The 24,799-nt window shown below is 46.6% G+C and overlaps 1 protein-coding gene across 1 annotated transcript; it reads right to left on the bottom strand.

The window, feature by feature from the left end:
• Nucleotides 1-1,707: 1,707 nt before the first annotated feature.
• Nucleotides 1,708-23,310, bottom strand: CPA2 (carboxypeptidase A2). The gene is made up of 11 exons (XM_030308444.1): nt 23,207-23,310; nt 21,013-21,094; nt 20,206-20,340; nt 19,311-19,406; nt 17,491-17,592; nt 15,032-15,130; nt 13,572-13,682; nt 12,358-12,448; nt 10,588-10,787; nt 8,427-8,511; nt 1,708-1,942 (listed from the first exon to the last, which is right to left on the bottom strand). The coding sequence occupies exons 1-11, from the start codon at nt 23,269-23,271 to the stop codon at nt 1,755-1,757; spliced, it is 1,254 nt and encodes a 417-aa protein (XP_030164304.1). The 5' UTR covers nt 23,272-23,310; the 3' UTR covers nt 1,708-1,754.
• Between the last annotated feature and the right edge of the window lie 1,489 nt (nt 23,311-24,799).

Here is a 24,799-nt window from a genome sequence, read left to right as displayed (position 1 = left end):
AAATTGTTCTGACCCTTGTTGAAACTGTAAGGAAGACTTTATTCAAGATTATTCCAATAGGGCTCATGCATCAGAAGAGAGCAATTGTGTTCAACTCCTAGTACAGTAAAGACAGTGGGGGGGGGGGGTGGTCAGTAGATGGAAAACTGCTGAGGGAAGACATCAGGGCTAGGGGGCTTCTTGTTTAACTGGACTAACAGGGTTCTTGCTGCAGGCAGACCAAGGACTTAGTCATCAAAGGTGGAGGATGAGGCACTCAATCAGATATCAAGGACTAGGGGATGACTTCACAGGATCCTTTGCTAAGACTGACTTAGACAGGGCCCAAGGACAAGGCCCAGTCAAAAAGAGGGCTCAGAGAAGCCTAAGTAAGTTTGGGCCAAGGAGTCTTTGTCAGGAATTATGGAGCTAGAGGCTTTATTAGGACTCTTGTCCTGTCAGCAGTGAAACTGAACTCCCACGCCCACCCTAGTCCATAACGAAGGCCGGGCTCTAACACAGATTTCAGCTCCGAAATTAGTAAAAAGAAGAGCTGAGAGCTGAATCGGCAAGAAATGTGAACTAAAGAATCAAGTACCCAGAATTCCAGGCAAGCTGAAATTCACTTCCCACCCTTTCTCCCAGAGAAAACCATCAACATGAAGAAAATCTCAATCCCTAATGGAAGTGAATGTCTAAAAAGAACACATAGAGCATCTGAGAGCCCAGGCTTGATGGGGCAACCAGGAAGAAGGAGTGTCACTTGTTTGAGTCCCCACTTGCTTTTATAATGCAGCACACTAGAAATTGAAAAAAGCAAAAGGCACACAGCACCTAGGATAATGCTTGGCACAATGTAGTTGTTTAATTAGTGTTTATTGAATAAATGAACTCGAAAGTCCCTTGCTAGCTCTAAACACTACTCTGTTAAGGTGAAGCAGCTGACACATGCCACAACACAGTTGAACCTTGAGGACATTATGCTAGGTAAAATAAGTCAATCACAAAAGGACAAATCCTATATGATTTCATTTATAGGAGGTACCTGGAATAGGCAAATTCATAGAGACTGAAACTCAAATGGACGTTACGAGGGGCTGGGGGGAGGGAGAATGGGGAGTTATTGCTTAATGGGTATAGAATTTCGGTTTGGGATAATGAAAAATCTCTGGAGATGGGCAGTGGTAACGATTGCACAACCTTATGAATGTACTTAATGCCAGTGAATTGCATACTTAAAAATGGTGAAAATGGGGGTGACTGGGTGGCTCAGTTAAGCATCCGACTCTTGATTTCGGCCCAGGTCATGATCTCGCAGTTTGTGGGATAGAGCCCCTTGTTGGGCTCCACACTGTCAGCACAGAGCCTGCTTGGGATTCTCTCTCTCTCTCCCTCTCTCTCTCTCTCTGCCCCTCCCCTGCTCATTCTCTCTCTCTCTCTCTCTCTCTGCCCCTGCCCTGCTCATTCTCTCTCTCTCTCTCTCTCTCTCTCTCTCTCTGTCAAAAGAAATAAACCTGTAAAAAATCGGTGAAAATGATCAATTTTATGATCTGTATATTTTGCAATTAAAAAAAATTTTTAAAGGATGTTGGAAGCTTTTTACTCAAGACGGATTTTTTTTTAAGATGAAGGGGTAACCTAAGTGGCTTACTATGTTTTAGGGCAACATAAATCAAAGAAATAGTGCTCCTAGATCAGGATTGGCAAAAGGAATAATCACAACCCAACTTTGCTTTAAACCAAAGAACTTTTAATGGTGTCTATTCCCCAGAGCCCTAATAGGGGTGGTCCCGCACATGCTCCATGATGGTCTTCAAGCCAAGCCAGGTCTCTTTGGCTGTAGGCAAGATCTGATTGGCTGGCAGGAGGAAGCCATATCGACCTGTGTCCCTCAGTTCAAAGGCAAATGAGTATTTGATGCCATAGTCATACGACCAGTCAATGCTTCCTCCACTGGCTTGGTCTGAAGGGCAAATGAGAATAAAGTTTGGTTATGCTATTCCCGCTGGCCTCTCCAGCTATCAACTTCCATGTTAAGTTTCACCATTACCAAAGATAAGTCAGACCCCTATCTTCATGGACCTTGAAAGCAGAGATAGCTTTGTAGAGGATCACACTTATGAAAAATTACAAGATTAATCTGAAAAGCAAAAAGTTATTTAAATGGACGCTATACTCAGCCTTCCTTTGGCATTTTTAGGAGCCTCTGGCTTCATCTACCCATTTGGAATCCTGCCTGCTCTCCTCATTGGCATCTTCTACACCTTAAGGAGGCCACACCATCACTTCCTTCTTTAGATGAGTGCTAGGTGTAGACATTATTTTCTCTTATGGGACAGGAGGGATTACAAATAGAGTAAGAGATTTGGCCCCTGCCCTCCCTCAGGGAACTTTCAGCGTAAGGGTGGAGGGAGTTTTATTCTGATACCAAATAATATGCCCAGCACCTATATGTGATGGGTTACATCAATAAACTGATGTGCACCTGTGTAACACGTGGCCGCTGACGTGATAGATGACGAAGGAAGGTGGCATTAGCCTACGAAGACTTAATGGCAATCATGACTCAGAAGATCTGAGCAATGGATGAGCTCTGAAGCTCCTCCCAGGGAAGGTAGGTAGAGGTCAAATGGAAGAAACGGATGGGAGAGATGGAAGAAGTCACCTAGCCCCTAAGAATGGGGCTAGACAGGGGCTCCTGGGTGTCTCAGTCAGTTAAGTGTCCAACTCTTACTTTCAGCTCAGGTCATGATCTCACGGTTCACGGGTTCAAGCCGTGCGTCCTGGGATTCTCTCTTTCCCTCTCTCTGCTCCACCCCGTGCACACACACACACACACACACACACACACACACACACACATTCTCTCTCTCTCTCCCCCAAAATAAATATATAAAAAATTGTTTTAAATTAAAAAGAAATGGGGCTGGACAGACAGGGAGACCAGGGTGTTGTACCAGGGAGAAGTAGAATTAGTGGCTACTGTGTGAACTAACACTATAAACACCTGTGATTTGTGCCTTGGCCTTCACCCAAATGGTTGCTGACTTGAACCAAATCCCCCAGGGTACCAAAATTACTAACTGATGCTACGTGACCCAGCCTATCCCACTAAGAGGCCCACAGTGGACGGAACCCTGGCTGCAGACTGAATCCTGATTCTGCAGATCATTCGCTGGGGGACCTACGGCACTTACCTCTCTGACTCCCAAAGGCTTCATCTGCCAAACGGGTATAATATTACAGTACTTATCTCACAGTGAGAAATGCAGTGGGATAATATTATGCGTCTGACTCCAACACCTGTTGAGCACCTACTAACTGTGTTAGGTACTACGCTAAATTGGTTGATTTAATCCCCACATGGGTCACAAGGTAGATACTAGTATTATTCCCATTTTCCAAGTGAGGAAACCGAGGTTCTGAGGAATTAAGTGAAGGAGCTGGGATAAAGTATGCAGAAGAAGCGTTCGATAAATTTCCGTTGTGATTGGAACCATCATCGTGAATAAATGACTACGATCCTATCAAAAAATCTGGACCACCTTAAAGAGACGAGGTACCCGCAGGGGAGTAATCCCCCAGGAAACTAACCAGCAACATGTATATAATGCCTTAACGCTAGTGAACACTTTCATTCCACATTCTATCTTTTGAGCTTCTCAACAAGCTCTTCTTGTCTTGAGCTTCTCAACAAGCTTCTTCACAGAAGAACAGAAAAGATAAATACATAAAAAGGGAGAATGAGTGACCTGCCTGCGATCACCTGGTTTCAAAGTGGCAGAACTAGGACTCAAAACCAGGCCTCTCCCCCCAGGGTCTGGGTTTTTCACCAACTACCTCTCTAAGAAAGAACTCAAGTAACAACACCTATTGTGGTGCAGCTTCTCAGAGCCCTTTCCAGGTGAGAAACTACCCAGGAAATGTCTCACCCACCACAGAAGTCCAGCCACCTCGTGGGTGGAGTGAAGCAGGTGTTCAGCCCAGAGCTACATACCAATCTGGGGCAGGAGGCAAAAGTACTTAATTGAGCCTTGTTCTTAGAGGCAGTGCTTGTCCAAGCTGGAATGAGGCCAGAATCAACGAAAACAGAGTCAGCTCTGGGCAAAGATACAGCCAGAACTTGCCTGACCATTAATGGTCAGGCTCCAAAAGATCAGACAGCAAACCCTATGCTTGTCTGATACTTGCTCATTTATGGGGCACCTGGATGGCTAAGTCAATTGAGCATCTGCCTGCGGCTCAGATCTTGATCTCCCGGTTCATGAGTTCGAGTCCCACCTCGGGCTCACTGCTGTCAGCACAGAGCCCACTTTGAATCCTCTGTCCTCCTCTGCCCCCACGCCCCCGCTTGTGCACACACACTCTCTCTCCTTTTCAAAAATGGTTAAACATTTAAAAAGAAAAAAAGGAAATATCTGGGGACACCAGGGTGGCTCAGTCGGTTAATGTCCAGCTCTCGATTTCGTCTCAGGGCATGATCTGACGGTTTGGGCCCCGCATCAAGCTCTGTGCTGACGGAGTGGAGCCGGCTTCAGATTCTCTCCTCTCTCACTCTCCAATAAACTTTTTAAAAATAGAAATATCTGTAACCTTACCAAGAAAAGCACAAAAAACCTCAGGCTTCCAAGATCTACCTCCCTTGTACACACCTCAGATAAGAAAGGTGAAAAACTAGACTCCTTATAATAAAATGGTTGAGATCCCATGTGGGGGGGACATATGATGCCATTTTGCTGACATTCTGAACTCCAGCCTCCACTCAGAGGCTGCCAAACAGAAAACACGCATTCCTCAGCCTTAAGTGGCCATGATGGCCTTCCTCCCCAGTGCCACCAGTCGGAGAGCTCTGCTCTTTGGAGGTTCCTCTGCCAAAGGAGAGGACAATTCCACACGGAACATGATTTAAAAGGTCATGATTTAACAGGACCACTGCAGGGGTACCTCGGCAGCTCAGTCGGTCAAGCATCCAACTCTCAATCTCGGCTCAGGTCATGATCTCACAGTTCGTGAGATCGAGCCCACATCAGGCTCTGCACGGACAGCGTGGAGCCTGTTTGGGATTCTCTCTCTCTCCCCCTCTCTCTCTCTGTCCCTCCCCTGCTCATGCTCTCTCTCTCTCTCAAAATGAATAAACTTAAAAAAAAAGTCTGGGCAACTGGAAGCAGATCAGTCTTCCCAGAGAATAGTCTAAAACAATATGTAACAATAACTCCAAATCTGTTCATTCAACATCTGACTTGCTAATCTTGCCTTAGGAATATACACCAAAGAGATCATTTAGAAGAAAAACAAGTTTGTACCAACATGCAGCAGCACCATTTAGCAGACAATACAAAGGCCCAATAACCAGGATACAGCAATGTAATGGAATAACAAGTACCTAGAGTGGAAATACATAAAACTATACAGGAAACAACGTTAACTGAAAAAAACTGGACACAAAATAGAATATAGATGTTGATTACAACTAGATACATTTGTGTTCACTGACAAAATTACTGATGAAATTGAAAGAAAATATGATGATTATTGCCATTTCTTTTTTCTATGAAGCCTTTTATTCTTAAATTTTTTTTTTTAACATTTATTTATTTTTGAGACAGGGAGAGACAGCATGAACGGGGGAGGGTCAGAGAGAGAGGGAGACACAGAATCTGAAACAGGCTCCAGGCTCTGAGCTGTCAGCACAGAGCCTGACCCGGGGCTCGAACTTGCGGACCACGAGATCATGACCTGAGCCGAAGTCTGACGCTTAACCAACTGAGCCACCCAGGCACCCCGCTGTGAAGTCTTTTAAATGCATCATAATAGCAAAAAAATAGAAAAGAAAAACCACCAACTGGAAAAAAAAAAAAAAAAAGAAACTTTCATGATCAGTAGTTTCTGGATTTCCATCAATTGTTCTAGATATGGTAAGTCAACTATTCCTCCTCCGCTCTCCGAGACTCCCATTGAGAAAACCATGACTAACAAATGTGCCTTCCCTTGGATTCCCACCACCCCCCTCCTACAAATGGAGCCGTGCTGGTGCCTCGAGCATGCTTGCACACTTGCTCCTCCTAGTCAAGCCTGATCTACCCACCTCTGCTGGACTCCTCTGGCCCCTCTTCTCCTCCACTTGGGAACGGCACTGCCTTGGTCACTTCTCCTCTCTCCCGTATCTCCCACCTCTCCCTCTCTATTGGTCCTCTTCCCACGGTCAATAAGTTAGGCTCTCATCTCAAAAATGAAGCCTTCCATTCCTCTCTCTTTCCATTCTCATCTCAGATCCTCCAAAGAGCAGTCTACTCACCAGACCTCCGCTCTCCCCCACCCCATGTACTCCTCCCCTGACCCTCACCACGCTTAGGAAACTGCTATGGTTAAGGCCACCAATAAGCTAGTGATGAAAGTCCAAAGGGGGAGCCTGGGTGGCTCAGTCGGTTAAGCTTCCGACTCGTGGTTTCAGCTCAGGTCATGATCGCACAACTCCTGAGTTCGAGCCCCACAACCCGGCTCTGCACTGACGGTGTAAAGTCTGCTTGGGATTCTCTGTCCCCCACCCCCGCTCTCTGCCCCTTCCCCACTCATGCTCTCTCTCTGGCTCTCTTGAAAAAACAAATAAGTGAATACTTCAAAAAAATCCAATGGTAAATGTTCTGTCCTTGTCAGAGTTGACCTTTCTGTAGCCTTTCGTCATGGTTAACCACTGCTTCCTTTCCAACAACTGCTCCTTCCCTGGTTTCTGAAACACAAGCTTCTTGGCCCCTCTGCCCAGGCCCACTGTGTGTCCCTCCCTCACTAACCCCTTCTGTTGTCCGACATCTTGCTCCCCTCCTCCATCCAGGGCTCTTCCCTCTCAAGTGATCTCCTTGCTCTCCTGTTCCAACCATCCTCTCCATGTCAACGACTCTTAAGCCTCTCTCCAGAATCCCAGGGCCACGTAGCCCAAAGCCTACAGGACATCCCCACTTGAAAACGCTACAGTTCTCTCAACCTCAACTTGCCCAGATCTAATGACCCCTCGGTGAGAAGCTCTCCCTTCTAATGAGCGACAAAAGCCTTTTGGTTTTACCTGCTTAATGTCCACCTTCCGTCCTCACTGGCACTATACTAGCGTGGACCACCATTTCTCCCTGAACAATTCCTACTCTTCCTGCGGGATGTTTGTACTTCCAGCCCGCCACACTCCGTCCTCCACACTGCTGCTGGTTGTGTCTTCTCTGAAGCACAAAGCCTCAGCGCACTCACTGCCGGATGAAAACTCTCCAAAGGCTTTGAGAACCCTCTGGGTTAAAACCTACACTTACCATGGCACGCAAAAACCTGAGCGCCCCGCTCCCCTTGTTCCCACTTTTATCCCAGCAGTCCCAAATCTCCTTTTGGGTCACAGAGCCCATTCTGCACGTTCTTACTTCCATGCCTTTGCCCCATCCCTTTCTCCTCCCCCAGCCATTTGGTGAGCTGCCACCAAAATCCTGTCCTCCTCCCATATGTGGCTTTTCCTGATTCTGCCACTGTCCAATCCTTCCAGCTGCCTACCACTTTTGTACCACGTATAACCCACTGCTGCACACAGCACACTGAAGCTCGTTTGTCTTCCTGTTCGTCTCCCACACTAAACAATGAGTTCTCTATGTCTGTAGTACTTGGCGCAATGATGCGCACACAGTAGATGCTTAGTAAATGTGTGTTGAGCAGAGTGCGTGCCTGTAAGAGACATTTGTTTCCAAAGGATCCACGGGCACGGGAGCACTGGGAGACTCCTGAGCATTCGACTGTGGGGTCCTGAGTTTCTGGGTCTGTCCCTAAGGCAGTGGGGGATTCCTCTGGGGGACTCAGAATCTGGACGGATGCGTTAGGCTTTCCCACAGCACTGCAGTTTCCTGTTTCTATCCCAGTGCACTGTGGGACAAGGGAGTCTCAGAAAGCCCGCCAGCAGGCTCCCCAGCTTTACTCCTGACGCTGCCGGGATTCCTGACTTATCCTCCCCTCTGGCTCCCCAAACGGTACCTGCACAAAGGACTGCGACAGAGGCCATCCACTAAAATATCGGGGTCCTTTTAAAAAGTCGCACCCATTCTGTCCCCACACCCAGTCCACAGCACCATCCCTCTTAGCCAAGAAAGGGATAATTAATAAAAGTGATAACGTAGGACCAAGTCTTGACAAAAGCTTATTTTTCGGCAACAAGATTCCACACGATGACGGCGAGCTGTAAGGATCGGGACGAACAGAGAGGAACGTACATAACTCAGATATTTAAGAAGTTCTCTGTTCCAGATATCACCTAATAAGTATCCCATGGGAGGGACCTAGCCTCACAGAGGGAAACTGGGCAACACCGGGTGCCATGCATGAAGACCTCTCCATTTCCCATCAGGGCATCGCAAGGCTCTGGCCCAAAACCACATCGTACCTGCCATCGTACCTGGGTCATTTGTGAAAACACATCAGATACTTACAGATGACTGAGCAGATAGATCCCACTTTGTACTTGGTGCCATGCAGGCTTGTCAGAGATCGGGCAGCCTTTTGGGCCACTTCATTCTAGAGTGAGAGAACCAAGGAAAGGTGGATGGATAACACTTGTCGCTTGAAGAACGGATGGCCAATAGCAGAATGTAGCACGAGGCGGTCTGATTAACTGGACTCCGGTTAACTTAGGCTTAAGCACCATGCCCTTTCGTTTCGGCCATTTTCACGGAGAAGCGAGCACTAGCTCACTTCTGTTGGCTTGGAAAATACAACACGAAGACCTTCACTGTGTATGTATTCTTCCAGGTGTTTGCAACAGCTACACCAGGGTCATTATTTTGCCACCAGCTCTCCTTGCTCAGGGGTGTGGATGGAAATAGGGTGGGAGTAAGGGGCTAAAGAAAATACGTACTGACCCCAGGATGTACCCGGGAAGTGGATTTTTTTTTTTACTAGATCCCTACATTGGCTTCCTTCCCTATGATTGTCTCTTTTTCCAAGAAGTAGAGCTCAGCAAAATATTTTCCATTATTTGAGGGTTCCAATTTTGACTGATTGAGGCTTTACTGTCCTTGCTAGGGATAAATGTAAGGTCTTGAACTTGGGTCCAGGAAAACAACCGTACAATTACCAGATGGGGGAAACCTGGCTCGGCAGAATCCTCAGAGAGCCTGGGGGTTTCAGTTGTCAACAAGCCCAACGTGAGTCAACGGCACGATGCTACTGCCAAAAAACTAACGTGACCCTCAACTGTTTAAGCAGAAGTGCACGGTCTGGATGAGGGCAGTGATGGTCATGCTCTGCTCTGTGCTGGTTAACCCACGACACAAGTTTTACGCTCACTTCTGGGAGCTACCCTTGAAGAACACGCACAAACCAAAGCATGTTGGGAGAAAAGCAACCAGAATGGTGAGGGAACTTGGGACCATGTTATGAGTGCTTGAAGGAACAGCAGGTATGTAGTAGGGATATGGAAAACCCCAGGAAAAGCAGGTTATCACTCTTCAAGTAATTAACGGATTTGCTTCTTTTCAAAGGGAAACAAACTTGCTCTACGGAGCAAGGTGATAAACCAGGACTGGCAGGTAAAAACCATTAAGGAGAAGGATTTGGGTCTCCATAAGAAGAACTCAAACAATCAATTATACCCCAACATGGAATAGAATCCCTTGGAGGCAGAAAACTGTCCAAACACAGGCTGGATGACTACCAGGCAGAGATGTGAGCACCCAGTTTGGATAATTTAAGGTCATCTGGGTCTACGAAAAGTACCTTTTCGGTTCTTTTCAATCCTAAGGTTCTCTCTGATTTGACCTTGAGTGGTAATACTCACCATCAAAACCCTGAAAATTGCCCTACAGGGCTAACGTCCAACTGACGAGATGAGAGATACGCCTGAATTGGAATAATTTATTCCATTTCTGCCAGGAGCTGCTGTCAATAATGCATTTGAAAGTAAACTGACCAAAAAGTCCCATCTCAGGGTTTACCTCTAACACATGGGTCTCGAAAACCAAGCCTAAAAGCCAAATTGGGAATATCTGCACATTCTCTTCAGCTGGAGATAGCTCTTGCTGAATTATAAGTAGCCCCCGAGATGTCACCATCTGACTTAAGGCCACCACCATTTTGCTCATTCCGAAACAGGAGAGATGATGGAAGGTAGCAGGTCAGGCAGGCTGAGTGTTTTATGCCCAACGTCACACATCGGCACAGCATGATAACCGGTCATAGAGCCGAAAGCACCAGGAAGGTATGAGGCACAGAGCTGGGCGACAGTATTCCCTGGCATACAACAGCATCTGACTACAGAGCTAAGAGCCTCGGGTCCAAATTCAAGTGGGTTATTTCCTAAGCAACAGAGAGCACATCCTGGGAATTTACGGTCAAATTTAGGCTCCTGCTCATCTGGATGAAGGTAACAGGAATCTCATGAATTCTATTTCCCAAAGAAACTTAATTTAGGAAAGTCCACAACCAGTCTTTCAAACATCTGCCAGTATCTCAAACTTCTCAGTAGTTGGACCTATTCATTTGTAACCTGTCACTAGTACACCCCCATCTCAGTACCTGACTGGACGACTGAAACTTACTTGTCCACACAACGGACCTTCGTGGCTGAGCTGAAATGAAGTTTCAGAAACTTACCAGCTCATCAAAGTGATCAGGCTTGGTACACGTATACCCAAAGGGGAACATCAGCAGCTGAGAATAGCTATGGAGGGTAATGAAGGCCTTGATTCTCCCATGGCTCTGGATGAAGTTCACTATGGATTTCACTTCAACTTCACAGGTAGCCTGGGGTCCATGGTAGGAATCAGAGCAAGGGTTCTGGCTGGCTCCAGGTCCTGATGGGATGCAGAAGAAGCCCAGTAGAAACAGTGAGCTTTAAGGAGACACCATGTGGGTGCATTTACCATGCATCACTAAATTCTTCCTCTGGAAATCAGAGCAAGGTTGTCCATGCACTACACCGAGTTGCTGTCTAAGGGTACAGGGGAGGCCAAACTGAAGTGATTCTGGACACATCTCTCTTCTTTAGAAATATGGTTCCTCTATATGGCAGAAAGAGCTATCAAATTAGATCATCTCCTCTCTGTGGGAGTCGTTGGAAGAAAAGCTAGATTTAACATTATAGATGGAATTCCTGCCTTGGGTGGGAGTTGAGCAAGCTCTTTTCTGGGATTGCTTCCAATTCTTAGCGTCCAAGAGTAGAAGATTCTATGCATCTGTACTTCTAAATCACAAAGCCACACATGCAAGGAACCCTGACACCCTTTTTGCGGTGAGGAAATCACTACACTTGACGACAACGAGGCCACCTTTGGCCTTGATTTTCTCAGCAACTAGAGTTACTCGTGACCACCAAAGTGGTCCACTATGACCTGGCCAGGGCTCTGAATGCTAGAAAAACTCCGAGGGGCTGGGTAGGGGCTGGGACTCCCCAGGGTCTCTAAAGGATATAAACAAAGTATAAATACAACCTGTCACTTTATTTCAAGATTAGTTAATAAGAACAATAACATTTGGGGGGGGGGGGGAGCCTGACGTTGAATTCCTGGGCATTGCGCGGTATTTTAGATCGTATGCTTTGATTTTTTTTTTCCTACGCTAAAAAAACTATTGTAAAAGCGATGAATGAAGTTGCCACTCATCCACATCCTGTCACAATTCCCTAGTGGGTCCTTTCTTGGTTCAATAATTCTCATTAATTCATTCGTCTGACAAATATTTAGTGATCGCCTAAATCATGCCAGACCTGTACTACGCATTAGGGGTAGTACGATGAAAAAGACAGTTCCTAACCTCACTGTTACCAGGCCTAGTGAGAAAAATACAAACAAATTTCAATTCTGTAATTAGAGAAACACAGGGGTTTTAACTGGTCCCTACAAGCATAAAGGAGCCCCCCAACCAGCCTGCCAAAAAATTAGAGCCACGAGTCAACGAGACCAGAGCAGCAAGCCAGCATTTTCCCTCTGAATCTGTTTTTGAAAATCAATTTCCTAATCCTATTTGTACTTCTTTTTAGTTTTATTTCTCGAAACATCCAGAGATGATGTAATGCTTCTCCTCTGAGTAGATCCTAACCCCCTCTAGTGGTTGGTCTGGAGCTTCCTGAGGCCTCCCGCCATTGTGCCGAGTCTCGCTCTGAAAACTCAGAAGCGAAGCCGAGCTGGGCTACAGCTTGTGGGAAAACTAAGATGTGAGACAAAATATATTAAATGCTGCTCAGAGATCTGGGACAGCGCTGCGCGCCTGTGAAGGGAATGTACTTAAGTGTTTTTTAAATGGGTTTTTAAATGGCTTCGATCCTGAATGGGCTTAGCAGGCTGACGACACTGCACAGCCATGCAAAATAGCCAGTTGGGCCAGACAACTTCGGACCATCCCTGGGGGGCAAGGCCCGGCGCTCACCTCCAAACCCTGCATCCCAATTCCGGTTAAGATCAACACCAACACAGCGGCTTCCGGGTATCCTGGACCGATTCTTCCGCCACATACGATTCTTTAAAATCCAACCGAAAGAGAACACAGGAAAAAAGAAGGACCGTCACTCAGCCTGATGAGAAGGTCCCTTTAGAATTCTGTTAATTTCCCTTGCTTCCTCCCGGGAAGGTCCCTTTGGAATGATGCTAATTTCCCTTGCCCACAGAGGTGGCGAATAGTCCTCCTCCAGGGTTCTGCCAGGAGCTTCTTGGTCATTTCACTGAGACGAGAAATAATCCCCATCTCTTCAAGTCAATACCTGCCAAACCATTTTCCATAGAACATCAGTTCTCTTAACAATAACAGAAAATAAAAACAACAATAAACAAAGCGGGGAGAGGGCAAGGGTTCTGTGATGGAATATTTCAGGAAAATATAGAGCTAAATTGGCTAATTTACTTCAGCACTTCTAGGGTTTTTTTGTTTTTTTTTTAACACTTTCATGTTTTCTACGATGCTCCAGGAGGGGGATACAGTAGGCGGTACTTCCCAAACTTGACTGTGGAACTCTCTATTCATAGGGTATCTGAGTACTAGTATTTGTACGAGTTCTTTTTAAACGCCCGTTGGAAAACACTACCGTACTTGGCTCCCTCCAAAAATAAACCTGAAGCTCTGATTCACTCTGAATATATGTGGGGTCACAGTTGCCACAACGGTGTTTTGTAATGAGACTTTAAATGAAAAAAGAAAAGAAACTACGTAACTCCTTTTAGTGATATTACAGAGGATTTCTTCTACAGATTGTAAGTAACATGCCGAATGCATTGTACTGCCTACCCAAATCCTACTGCAATCTAATTGTCAGCAGGTAACATCCGCCTCCTCTTTTCTATCAATCCCACCACAAAAAACGCAGAGAGAATCGGAACAAATCTCCTAGGTGACTCACTGTGAACGCTGAGCTCTAACAGCCCAGCCTAACCGCTGAAATGGGCTCTGACCGCGGCAATATGTAAAGACATCATGTGCTGGAATAAGAGGTGATTAGAAACTCCACTATGTGCCTCCATCCAGGGCCACTACTGAGAAATTAGTCATTCCACTTATGGTAAATCAAGAACAGAAAGATTACGTTTGTTTGTTAAAGTCCTACGCATCTCCATCAATTCTTATTGAAGAAGAAAAAGGTCCAGGCTTACTTTGGTTTGAGAGAACACATATCCATCGGGGTTTGTAACCGGCAGCAGGAAGATGTCCATCATGTCCAAAATGGAAGTGATGGAGACATCATTTCCATAACCAGAGGCAATCTGAGCAGAGACAACAAATATGTCAATCTCACACTCCCCTTTCACCAGGGAACAAGGGATGGAATAGTAAGACAATGTGGTTTTTTTTCCAAACATGAACCAGATCCCATGACCATGGTCACGACCATGACCAGATACTGCTGGTCAATGAGAGCCTGCCAGGACTACAGTCCGGTCTCCTGCAACGCTCACGTGTTCACTACGTCAATGTCGATACTTTTATCTCTAGTCAGGATAATTTACTTATATGAAATAAAACGCAGATATCACCCATCCATTCTCTCTCAAAAGCAGAATTCTTTCTGTTCATTCTGGGAAAGCACTTCGCAATGGCGTTGTATGGCTTATAGGGGAGCTAAGAACCAAAGAAGTGTTTTTCAGTTTTTTCGTCGTCACATAGGCAGGCTTTCCAAAAGTACTCATGACAAACAACAGATTACTTAAATGCGTAGAGACTTTTCTGAAGATACAGAGAACCGGTTAAATTCCATTTGGGGAATTAAATTTCTACTTGCCATCAATTGCAGTAGGGCTGGAGTTTCTGCTGGATTAAAATTTATTCATTTCCTGTGCTCAGCCATCCTAAGGCATTATTATTCAACTGTTAAATATCCATTTCATAATACCCTAAAGGTAACTGCATTTTAATTGAAGGGAAAAATGCATCAGTCGGTATGCACGTGGTTGCACATGCTTGAATGATCTGATGTGGATTGATTTCCTTTGCTCATGAATTAACATTCTGATTTATAGCGTGTCATTTTTGAATTACTTAAGCAATACCAGACTAGGTCACACCCAGCCCGGTGTCCTGACTCTAATTCCAACGAACATGTGGAAGAAAGGTATTGCCACACTCCGACTTCAAAACCTGATGTGGAAACTTTTCAGAAAAACCCAAAAACCCTTCGCTAATTTCACTTTGGATCCGTAGGCCAGAGTAAACTCTTCTAGCACCCATTTCTATTTTCCATCTGAGCCCCTTTGGTGATTTTGTAGATTTCTAGCACAAAGTCCCTCAGCCCTCACGGCTCCAGGCAGCGAAGCAATTTTTCTCTAGTCTGTTCTTATGCTGAAATCTGACTCCTGGGGTCCTTATACTTACCACCCTCTCAATCTCTTCTGGCGGTGTCTGTTAACGGAGCACACAGTGGCCGGCAGGCCCAGCGACAGTGCAATACCGAAATACCCAAAAAAAGGTTGAATGGGCCTGCTTCATGCCAGTACGACAAGAGAAAGCCTCCCCGAGAGCATCAGCGTTGGCCGTTCGGATCACAAAGACTGTTGTGTGTTTGGGTGGGGCCTAACCCAGAAAGTCAAAATAATCGAGGAATTTTAGGAAAAACGACCTTATTTGCTGTCCACAGCGCAGTAGCTTGGGTAACCCACTCGCGAGCATGGATCCCAGCGTCTAACCAGATGGCCGGCTTGTCTCCTCCGGTGCTGAACTGTGAGACAAGCGTAGAAATGTGAACGGCTCCACCTCTGCGGGCTCCTGTCCCCCCTCTTTTCCCCCAGGGGCCTTGTCTGTCCCTCGTTCTGTACTTGATGTGATCGAGAGAGAAGGAGGAGGTGTAGACAGTGATGTTGTCAACTAACTCTTCCCATTTCACATGATTTTCCTGGCCCCGTGCTTTTACCGTAAGTTTAAATGCAAGCTAACAAGAGGGCGTGGACTTTCTTTTTGATGTTCGTAAAGAAAATCGTTGCCGGTAACGTAATGACATGAAAACACAGGTTCATCATTTGGGGTAAATTTTCTAAAACAGGTTACAGACTAGTGCGATGCCATTTTGATTCTCTCGAAAGGCCAGTTCATGCATGTCTATATACGTATGCACACAGCCATCTGAAAAAAGGAAGAGGGGGAAGAAGAGAGAACACAGACACAGCAAGATACACAACAAAATATTAACACCGATCACCCCGTAGTTGTGGAATTAGGAACATGGGGATGCTTTTCCTTTTTTGTTTCTGTTTTCCAACTTGTGCACCGATTGTGTTATTTCTGTGATAAAAATGCTTGGGATAACCTTTCGAGTCCTTCATAGAAGCAGAATAGGTAGTAGGCTCTGGAGGTGTTTTCCAGAGTTTAAGTTTTATGACCTAAGGGTCTCAGTTTTATTTGGAAGAGTGGCTTTGTCAATTGGATCAGTAAATGGGAAGGAAAAGAGGATGGTCGTTTGCACCATCAACTTCTGTCTCTGTGCTGCATTCTAAACATAGCAGATAAGGTAAATGAGAAATGCAAATCCTTGCTAAAAATTACATTTCATGGGCTTTGAGAGTTTTAGTTGAAAGGGTTTCATATCTTTTCCTCCAAAGAGCTCAATTGTAAAAAGCGGACCTTTCAAAAAAACACAGAACATTCTCAACCACGAACCACCCTAGATAAGAGAAGGCCAGGACAATCCAAGGGGGAGAAGAATCTGGGATTTCCTGGCCCAATGGTAGCAGTAACACAGAAAAGGAAATTTTTTTTTAAAGAAGGTAGTAAATATTAGCAAATGTACCACGGTGTCATAAAATAGGCAAACCACTCCTCTCAAGCCTGCTTTGGGAGAAACACTCTGGAGAAATCCATCTGTCCCAATGAGTCCCTTGGTTCTCAGCCATAACATTTCCAAATTTAGTAGGGAGTTGTGACATTATCTTTCTGTTTTTCTTTCCCTCTCTCTCTCTCTTTCACAAACTCTTTCTAGGAAACTCGGAAATACATTTCATTCTTTCTGGGCAAAGTGCAAAAGCTTGAAACTATCAGCACTAAGACTGTCAGAGGTTACACGCTGGAGTAAAGCCCTAACCCTTTTCAACTAGCACCAAGAAAGAAAGGAAGGAAGGAAGGAAGGAAGGAAGGAAGGAAGGAAGGAAGGAAGGGAGGGAGGGAGGAAGGGAGGAAGGGAGAAAGGGAGGAAGGGAGGAAGGGAGGAAGGAAGGAAGGAGGGCAGAAGAGAAGGAAGGAAGGAAGGAAGGAAGGAAGGAAGGAAGGAAGGAAGGAAGGAAGGAAGGAAGGAAAAGAAAAGCCTTCGTTTTCTGGGCATTTGCCTGCGCAGTTAAGTTGCCCTGTCATTCTCCTGCTCGCTGCAGGAACGCTTCTGTTTTTTAAATGCAGCTCAGGCAAGTACTTGGCGCTTTTTTTCTTTGTAAATCTCTTACTTTTAAAATGAGAGAGAAAAGAAAAAGAGAAGAGAAACAAGGTACAGAACTCCTACCTTGATTAATTACAGAATACCTCCCCCATCCTCCCCTGCTCACCCCAAGGCGGCCCCCCTACGTCCATCCCCTCGCCCCCCCCCCACTCACCCTGGGGCCCACACCACCTTCTCCAAAGCCCCCACCTCATCGCGGGGCCCGCACCGCCACCCCCAACCTTCCCTCACTCTGGGGCCCTCGTCATTTCCTCCACCACCCCCTCTCACCCTGGGACCCTCGTCACCTCCTCCATCCGCCCCCCTCGCCCCGGGGCCCGCACCGCCTCCCCCTTCCTCCGTTCCTATTGGCGCGTTCGCCTCTGGTTCCCGGCGAGTGAATCTATCAAGATGAGAGCATTAATTCACTCCTGCAGACCTGCGTCAGCTTGCGCAGGAAAGAGAAAAAAGAAAAAGAAAGGGGGGGCGGGGGTTGTGGGGAGCTGGATACTCAAAACCAGCAAGGACCGGTTAGGAGGGGGAAAAAAGGGGGAAAGGAAAAAAAAAAAAAAAAAAAAAGGGACCCGCTCTGCAGGCAGAGCCAGGACTGACGGCCCGCCTGGGAGGAGCGGGATTCTAGAAGCCTCTCGGGAGGAAAACCCACAGCTGCACCTGTGTACCTTGAGCACGTCCATGGGCCGCTTTTCAAAAGAATGGCCAATGTTCACTTTGCTCACTAGACCGGGGTGCTCGGCAACGATGTTATCCATTGCTTGGGAAATCTGCAGTGTTTAAGATGAACAAACAGACATTTGCAAATGAATGACGTGACGCCCCCGTGAGCGACTTTTCCGCCCTCCTCCACTCCCACTCCCTCCGGGCCCCGGAGAGGGCCGCGCGGCCGACGCCGCAGGATGGGGGACGCGGGTAGCGGAGGGGAGCGATGATGAGTCACCGGGCGCCTGCAGGGGCCGGCGAGGGGGGAGCCATTTTGTGGCAGCGGAGGCGGCTCGTTCCAGTTTCGTGCTTCCGACAAAATGGCCCTTGTCTGGCTTGCCCGAGGCCGTCCCCCCGCCCAGCTCTGCGGGGCAGCGTCCCCCGCTCGCCCTCCCTGGAGGAGGGCCGCGACCACCAGGGGCACCCGCAGAAAGGTGGCTTTGGAGGCAGCGGGGCGGGTTCAGGCCAGGGGCGACGGGGCGCCGGCCCGTGAGGCGCGTCCGCCGCCGGCTACCTCGGGCCCCTCTCGGCGAGGCTGATGGAAACGCTGCGCCGCTGCGTCCGGGGCTGGGCGTGAGACGTGTCCGGAGAGTGACCGGCGGGCAAAACAGCCCCTCCGGCCGCTGCCGGCACCTGCTGTCCGCGGGACACGGACGCCCGTGTGCGAGGCCCGGGGAGCGCGCGGGAGCGCCTTGCTTGCTCCGCTCCCTTTTCGCCTCGCTCTCCCCGGTGGTTCGCAGCCCCTTGTCTGAAAGCCGTCGGGGCCTTGCGTATTTCAAATAAAGAATCGTGGCGGCGTTTCGTTTTGGTGTTTTAATTTCTGAAGGGTCGTGGGAAGCGTGTGTTGCACACGATACGCGTGGCCTGGCTCCGTGTTCGAACACGTTCGTATTGCCGGCGGTGAAACAAATGAGTAGCAAGGCAGTTCAGGGCAGAGTTTGTCCCCAGATGCGTTTAGGTCGGGTCAGCTTTTGCCATCGGATAAATCAGGGGGGGACGATTGATTTCAGGGTTCTTTGCATTTAGAATTGGTGATTTAGGGGATGAGTTCCTACCAGATCTCTCCCCCGCCCTGGCTCTTCCCTATTCCCCCGCCTGTCCCTGTTCCCCTCCAACCCCACCTCCCCACCCCACCCCCACCCCGTCTTGTCACCCCCTCCCCTCCATTCCCCCACTCCAAATCAGTTAGTGCAAATAGACCCCCTGTGGACCCTGAGAAAAGCTTGGTGTCACAAAGAGGCAAGTGCGGTGTGGCCCTGCCCAGGTGTCCAGGGGGCAGCTTGTGACCCAGCTGGAGGAAAGGGGGCATTCTTCACGCCAACAGAAAAGACAGCGGAGACCTCACTAGCCTCGGCTCCTATGAGGTCTGGGCACATTCGTCAGGCTGGGAGACCCCACCCTCCCCCGGCAGGCAGAGGTGTCTGTCTTCATCAACTCCAGCCATGAAGCACTGACTCTCAGGTGGCTTCGTGGGTAGCACAGGTCAGAAATTGGCCAAGGGGCCTTGAGGGGAGAGGCTCATCAGCGTGAGCGGCTGTGTGCTCCCTGAAGACAGTCCTAGACGGTTCCAAGTAATGGAACGGCTCCTGGAGTGGGTATGTGGGCTTCAGGTCCTGCCTTTAAGGCAGGGACACTGATACTGGCTGTGAAATCCCAGAGAAAATTGGAGAAGTTAGGAAGTAGGATGAGAATACTTGCCATTAAACCACCAGACCGAAGCAAAAGCCTTGTCATCAGAGGAGAAAATGGCCCATTGCTCTGATACTCATTTGGAAACACCTACCTCTTCCAGAGTATGATAAGCCTCAAAGTTGAAGTTGCCATTCCGTTCTCTTCTCTGATTGAGTAACATTTCTTCGTTCTCTTTGTCCAACAGAGCCTAAGATAAAACCAGTCACACTGCTGATTAGCTTATAGCCATGCGTTTGCATCTACAGTTGTGAAGGAAATGCTAAGACCCCGGTCCTCAGTCCAAGCATCCTCTTCCGGTCCTCCAGGCTCTGGGGTCACGCCTTTCCCCCTTTCTGAGAGCACCCTGAAAGGGGAGGAGGCATTAACGGGACTTTGGGGCCAGCCAGATGCTGAAAATATAGGATGACAGTCCTGTGGTTGCCTTTCTGGGAACCCAGGGCCCGAGTTAACCCCCAATTAAAAACTAAATGAGGGGCGCCTGGGTGGCTCAGTCAGTTAGGCATTCAACTCTTGATTTTGGCTCAGGTCCTGAACTCACAGTTCCTGGGTTTGAGCCCCACGTCGGGCTCCGCGTTAACAGTGCGGATCCTGCTTGGGAGTCTCTCTCTCCCCCTCTCTCTCTCTGCGCTTCCCCCATTCGTGCGCACACGATCAGTCTCTCTAAATAAATAAATAAACTTAAATTAAATGAGTGACGTTTTACTTTTATTTACTTCAGCTAACATGCTTCGGTTTGCGCTCGATGTTTCATGCCAGGGATTCTCTTTTGCCCTTTCCCTCAAATTTTTTTTTTATTACCATATCCCACTCATGCCAAATGCAGATGGGAGAGGGATGGTGCCTCCCTACCCACTCTGCAGGGTAGCCCCGATGGCAGGAAGGCCCTTGTGGCACCCAAAGGTCCTTTCCCTGGCAGAGGGTATCCAAGGAGAAAAAAGGATGGACCTTCAGTTCATCTGGACCAGCAAGGTCTGTGGAATAAATACCTGAACATCTTCAATCATGATGGAATAAGCAATTCCCTGGGATTCCAAGAAGACTTTGACCGCCTGGACGCTGACAAAGGGAACTCGGACATGGGCTGTCTCCCCTGGGATGGTTGGTGATTTCCAGAAATCAAGCTGGAAGGGGTAAAAGGCCAAGGCAATACATGGGTCATTCCAGGGAAATGGACAGCTCAGCATGGATAGATTTCCAGAAATCAAAATTTGTATCCATTTTGCCTCCTGCCCACAAGACTAGAATCACTACGGAGTCACTGTGATATGGCAAGAGGGTCTTTTTTTTAAATATCCAAGCATGAACATATGTGTTATATTGTTTTCCCCCCCTGTGGTTAGATATTAAAACTGACAGAAGGCAAAGATTATTTAAAACTATGGCAGTTTTTTTTAACAGTTGACATTCAAGTGATCCAATTCATTTCATAACAGAACATTAATACCGTAAATTATTGGAGGAGGGAAATAACGCATTAAAGCTGTTCGGCAATTTTTCGAAGTAACTTTCACATTTGATCTCTCTTTTCACTCGTACAATAAACCTCTGAGATAGAAGAATGGCATGTTTATCCTCATTATACTGAACGGGATCATGAGACACAGGGGAAGCAGGTGACTTGCCCAATGTCACAGACTTGAAACTGGAGCCTGGGTTTTCCACACCCCGGCTCCAGGAGTTAACATTTCACACCACGTCAAAGATGAGCCACAGTCAAAGTAAGAGATCCAATCATCATGTCTAACTGTGCAGTAGTCATGTGGCAAAACAGAAACTCCCTGTAGGACAGATACCTGAAGATGTTCTTCAACCTCCAATTCCACCAGATGTCTTATTTGTTCTTCGTTCCTTGGTATGACCTCGAGAACCTGGTCCCTAAGGATATTAACCAGACATGACCTTAAAAGCAAACCCTGGACACCGTTTCCTGTTGCGTTACGCCTGCTGTTAGTCTCCGCACATAGGAAGGAGGTTAATGAAGCGGTTAATAATCTCTTTGACAATCGAGAAACTAATAAATGGTATACTGACCCATATCCCCAGAATGAGGAGTTTACTTCCCCTGAGGAAATGGTATCTAGATAATAATTAAGAGGTGTACCTACTCCTAGCAGGAAGCTTGCCATTAAAGTTACCTTTCCTTTAGCTAATGATTATTTCTAAAATAACACCTGCTGGTCATAAGCAATAGCTTTGAAAACTCTGCCTCTCAGAAATGAGGTTGGGGCTTTTTTTTTTTTAAGTGGAATAATTAGTTTGGTGCTTGTGAGAGAAATCGAATTCACATCTGGGTAGACCTAGGACGTTTTTGTTGTCGTCATTAACTGAAATGTATCAGAGTGCCGTCTCCAAACCCCATTCATGTGACCCAAACTTGGGGTATGCCAAAGACAATTAGGACGCTGAAAAATCATGGTGTGCTTCTCACTCCATGCACCCATCCACACTTTATCCTTGATAAAGGATATCAAGGACACCTTGGCAGGAAAGAGAAGTGGGAAAACAAGCCAACGCATATCCTTAGAGAAGAAATTTGGGAGTAGATCTGGATTTGTATAGCCCTTCCTCGGTGGTGGCGGTTTGCCTTCTACCGCTTTCTCCCAGTAGGCTGACTTCCTGAGTCACTGCCCTGAGCATTTGTGCAGTGGGGAAAGGGTTGGTAGAGAGCCATATACAAGGACCAGAACCCGCGTCTTCTGAAACCAAGTGCCGTGCAAACTTCCAGTGAACGCTAGCAAAATAAGTAACAGACTGTGAGATCTTCAAGGCTCTTCTGCCTCCAGGTATCCACCTGCCACATGATCTGAAAATTCTTCCATTTGAGTCTCATTCCTTTTGGTTAGTGCACAGACGCCCAGGAGTCCTCTTTTATAAGGGGAAGGTACTGAGCAAAGTACTGCTTTGGGCTAATGCTTACTGGTCTGTGGGTTTTTTTTTTTTTTTCAACGTTTATTTATTTTTGGGACAGAGAGAGACAGAGCATGAACGGGGGAGGGGCAGAGAGAGAGGGAGACACAGAATCGGAAACAGGCTCCAGGCTCTGAGCCATCAGCCCAGAGCCCGACGCGGGGCTCGAACTCACGGACCGCGAGATCGTGACCTGGCTGAAGTCGGACGCTTAACCGACTGCGCCACCCAGGCGCCCCATGGTCTGTGTTTTGAGGAATAGTAACCCTTTGAGTTTCTCCTCACGTTAAAAAAGAAAAGTGGGGAGGAGTTTGATGATCAAAAAAATGGGTAAACGTGCCAACCTAGATCCCTTCTTATAGATTTACAATGCATATGAATTTAGTAAGAGTCACTAGAAATCCCATAGTTTGTTAAACCCTCTGATTCCCAAATTTATTTGACCACCCACTTCTTTGGGTCAAATTTATTTGACCACTTCCTTAACTCCCTGGAACACTCTCCAAGAAATGCTGCCTAAAACCTTTCATAGGATCTTGGAACCAATACACTTGGGAGCAAAGGTGAATCCTACAAAGCCGTGAGAGTTGGATTTGGGCTGAAATCTGCAGCGCCGGTTCTCCGACTTCATGAGGTTCCATAGCTGGGGCACTCGGTCTGAAGGGCAGATATGGAGGATGGAGCCCAGAATGGCTGGGAGGAGGTCGTAGGAGAGTAACCCATCACTTACTGAGATGCGCTGAGACAGTAGGCCAAACAGCTTGATTTTCACTGACGTCTATCATCCCTACCTTCTGATCATCAAGGGATGTGAGTAAATACAGAGAGAAAAAGGTATATGCGTTCAGATTTCACTTTGTTTTTTCCTTTAAATGTCATTCATCTCTGTTTTTTGTTTTTTGGGTTTTTTTTTTTTTTTTTTGGTCACTCATTTCTGTTATTCCCACTATCCCCTCTCCAAATCTAAGAGGACTTCTCTGAAAATGCTGAACACTTACACCTTTTTATTCTGCCACCATCCAGTGAGACTCTGTGAATCAGGCAACAAAGTTCAAAGAGGCACCAGAAGACATAACTTACCCCACAAATGTTTCTCGACAGTAGATATGCCCAAAAAGGGCACCAAAAACCAAGATCAACTTCATGGTCGAGGGTCTTCCCAGAGTCCAGAATCCAGTGTCATTCCTGAACTTTATTTATAGGGCCCATGGCTGAGGCTGATCTGTAGGCAGTCTAAGAACTCAAGTGAATGCCCACATGTTAAAATTCCCACCTGTACGTCAAATTCTCAAGGTCGTAAACACCCACCTGTGTGATATCGCCAATTCGTACATTTTCCATTCCCACCATGAGATAACAAATTTTGATGGAAAGAAAACAAAATTTCTAGAGCATTCCAAGGGCAAATCATGTATTTACGATTTCGAACATAAAGTGCCACCAACTCTGACCAGTGATAGAAGCCAGATTAGTAGACCTGAGGTTAAAGTCCTTTCTGGGTCTCTGACTAAAAAAAACAAAACAAAACAAAACAAAACACCAAAAACCAAATAACAAAAAAGGGCACAGCATTTAGGCTAATTATGCAGGCATCCTGTCTATCACATTCCATTAGTTTGCTCATTTGTTTATTTTTATAATGTTTACCCTGAAATGCTGCAACCATTCAGTCCACATCTGCTGAATCTCCCTGTAGAGGTGGCCCATTCCCATCCTTACTCTATATTAAAACAAAACAGAAGGCCTTTTAATATTCAATTTTGGACTCTTTCTAAAGTGATCCATCAGCATTTGTAGCAAATTGATGTCCTTGTTTCTGTGCTTTTTCCCAAAATGAAAATGTCTTTCTGATTATGACAATGAAAGTGCTTGTTATAGAAAGTTTGGGTAAAAAAGTGTGTGTTAGTTAATCACCCATGGTTCCTCCACCCAATGAAAATCATTTGGTGTATACCTTTCCAAATGTTGTTCTATGTTTCAGAGCTTTCCCTTGAAGATTAGATGATGCCATACATTCTGATTTTTAAGCAAATGGTTTTTTGTCTGTTTGTTTTTTAATGTGTATTTATTTATTTTGAGAGGGAGAGAGCATGAGCAGGGGAGGGGCAAAGAGAGAGACAGAGAGAGAGACAGAATCCCAAGCAAGCTCCAAGCTGACAGTGCAGAGTCCCACACAGGGCTCAATCCCACAAAACCACAAGATCATGACCTGAGCTGAAGCCAAGAGTCAGACACTCAACGTACTGAGCCACCCAGGCGCCCCTGAGCAAAGGGTTTTTTAAACAAAGGTGATCTTCCCTTGTCTATAAACGTAATTCTTCATTAATCTGACTTTGTTCTTCATTGCAAAAGAAAAAGAACTACCTATTTTTAGGAATCATACTTTATTGCATTTAATCATTCACACACATTATGTTCAGCCCAGCAAGAACACGCCACAAAAAAGACACAAGGAATATTTCGTCTGTCCTCTGCATCATTGCTGGGTTAGAATTCTCAAGTACCAGCTTGAAGGGGAAAGCTCTGTGTGTGTGTGTGTGTGTGTGTGTGTGTGTGTGTGTGTCTGGTTTCAGAAACTCCTGGATTAACATGTTTTCTCATTCTCTTGGGTGTCAGGGAGAAGACAGAAACCAAGAAATGGAGGCCATCATTCATCCTCACATACCCAGCACC

Source organism: Lynx canadensis, chromosome A2 (assembly GCF_007474595.2).
Source record: "Lynx canadensis isolate LIC74 chromosome A2, mLynCan4.pri.v2, whole genome shotgun sequence".
Lineage (NCBI taxonomy): Eukaryota > Metazoa > Chordata > Mammalia > Carnivora > Felidae > Lynx > Lynx canadensis.
This window is presented reverse-complemented; position numbering and strand designations above follow the sequence as displayed.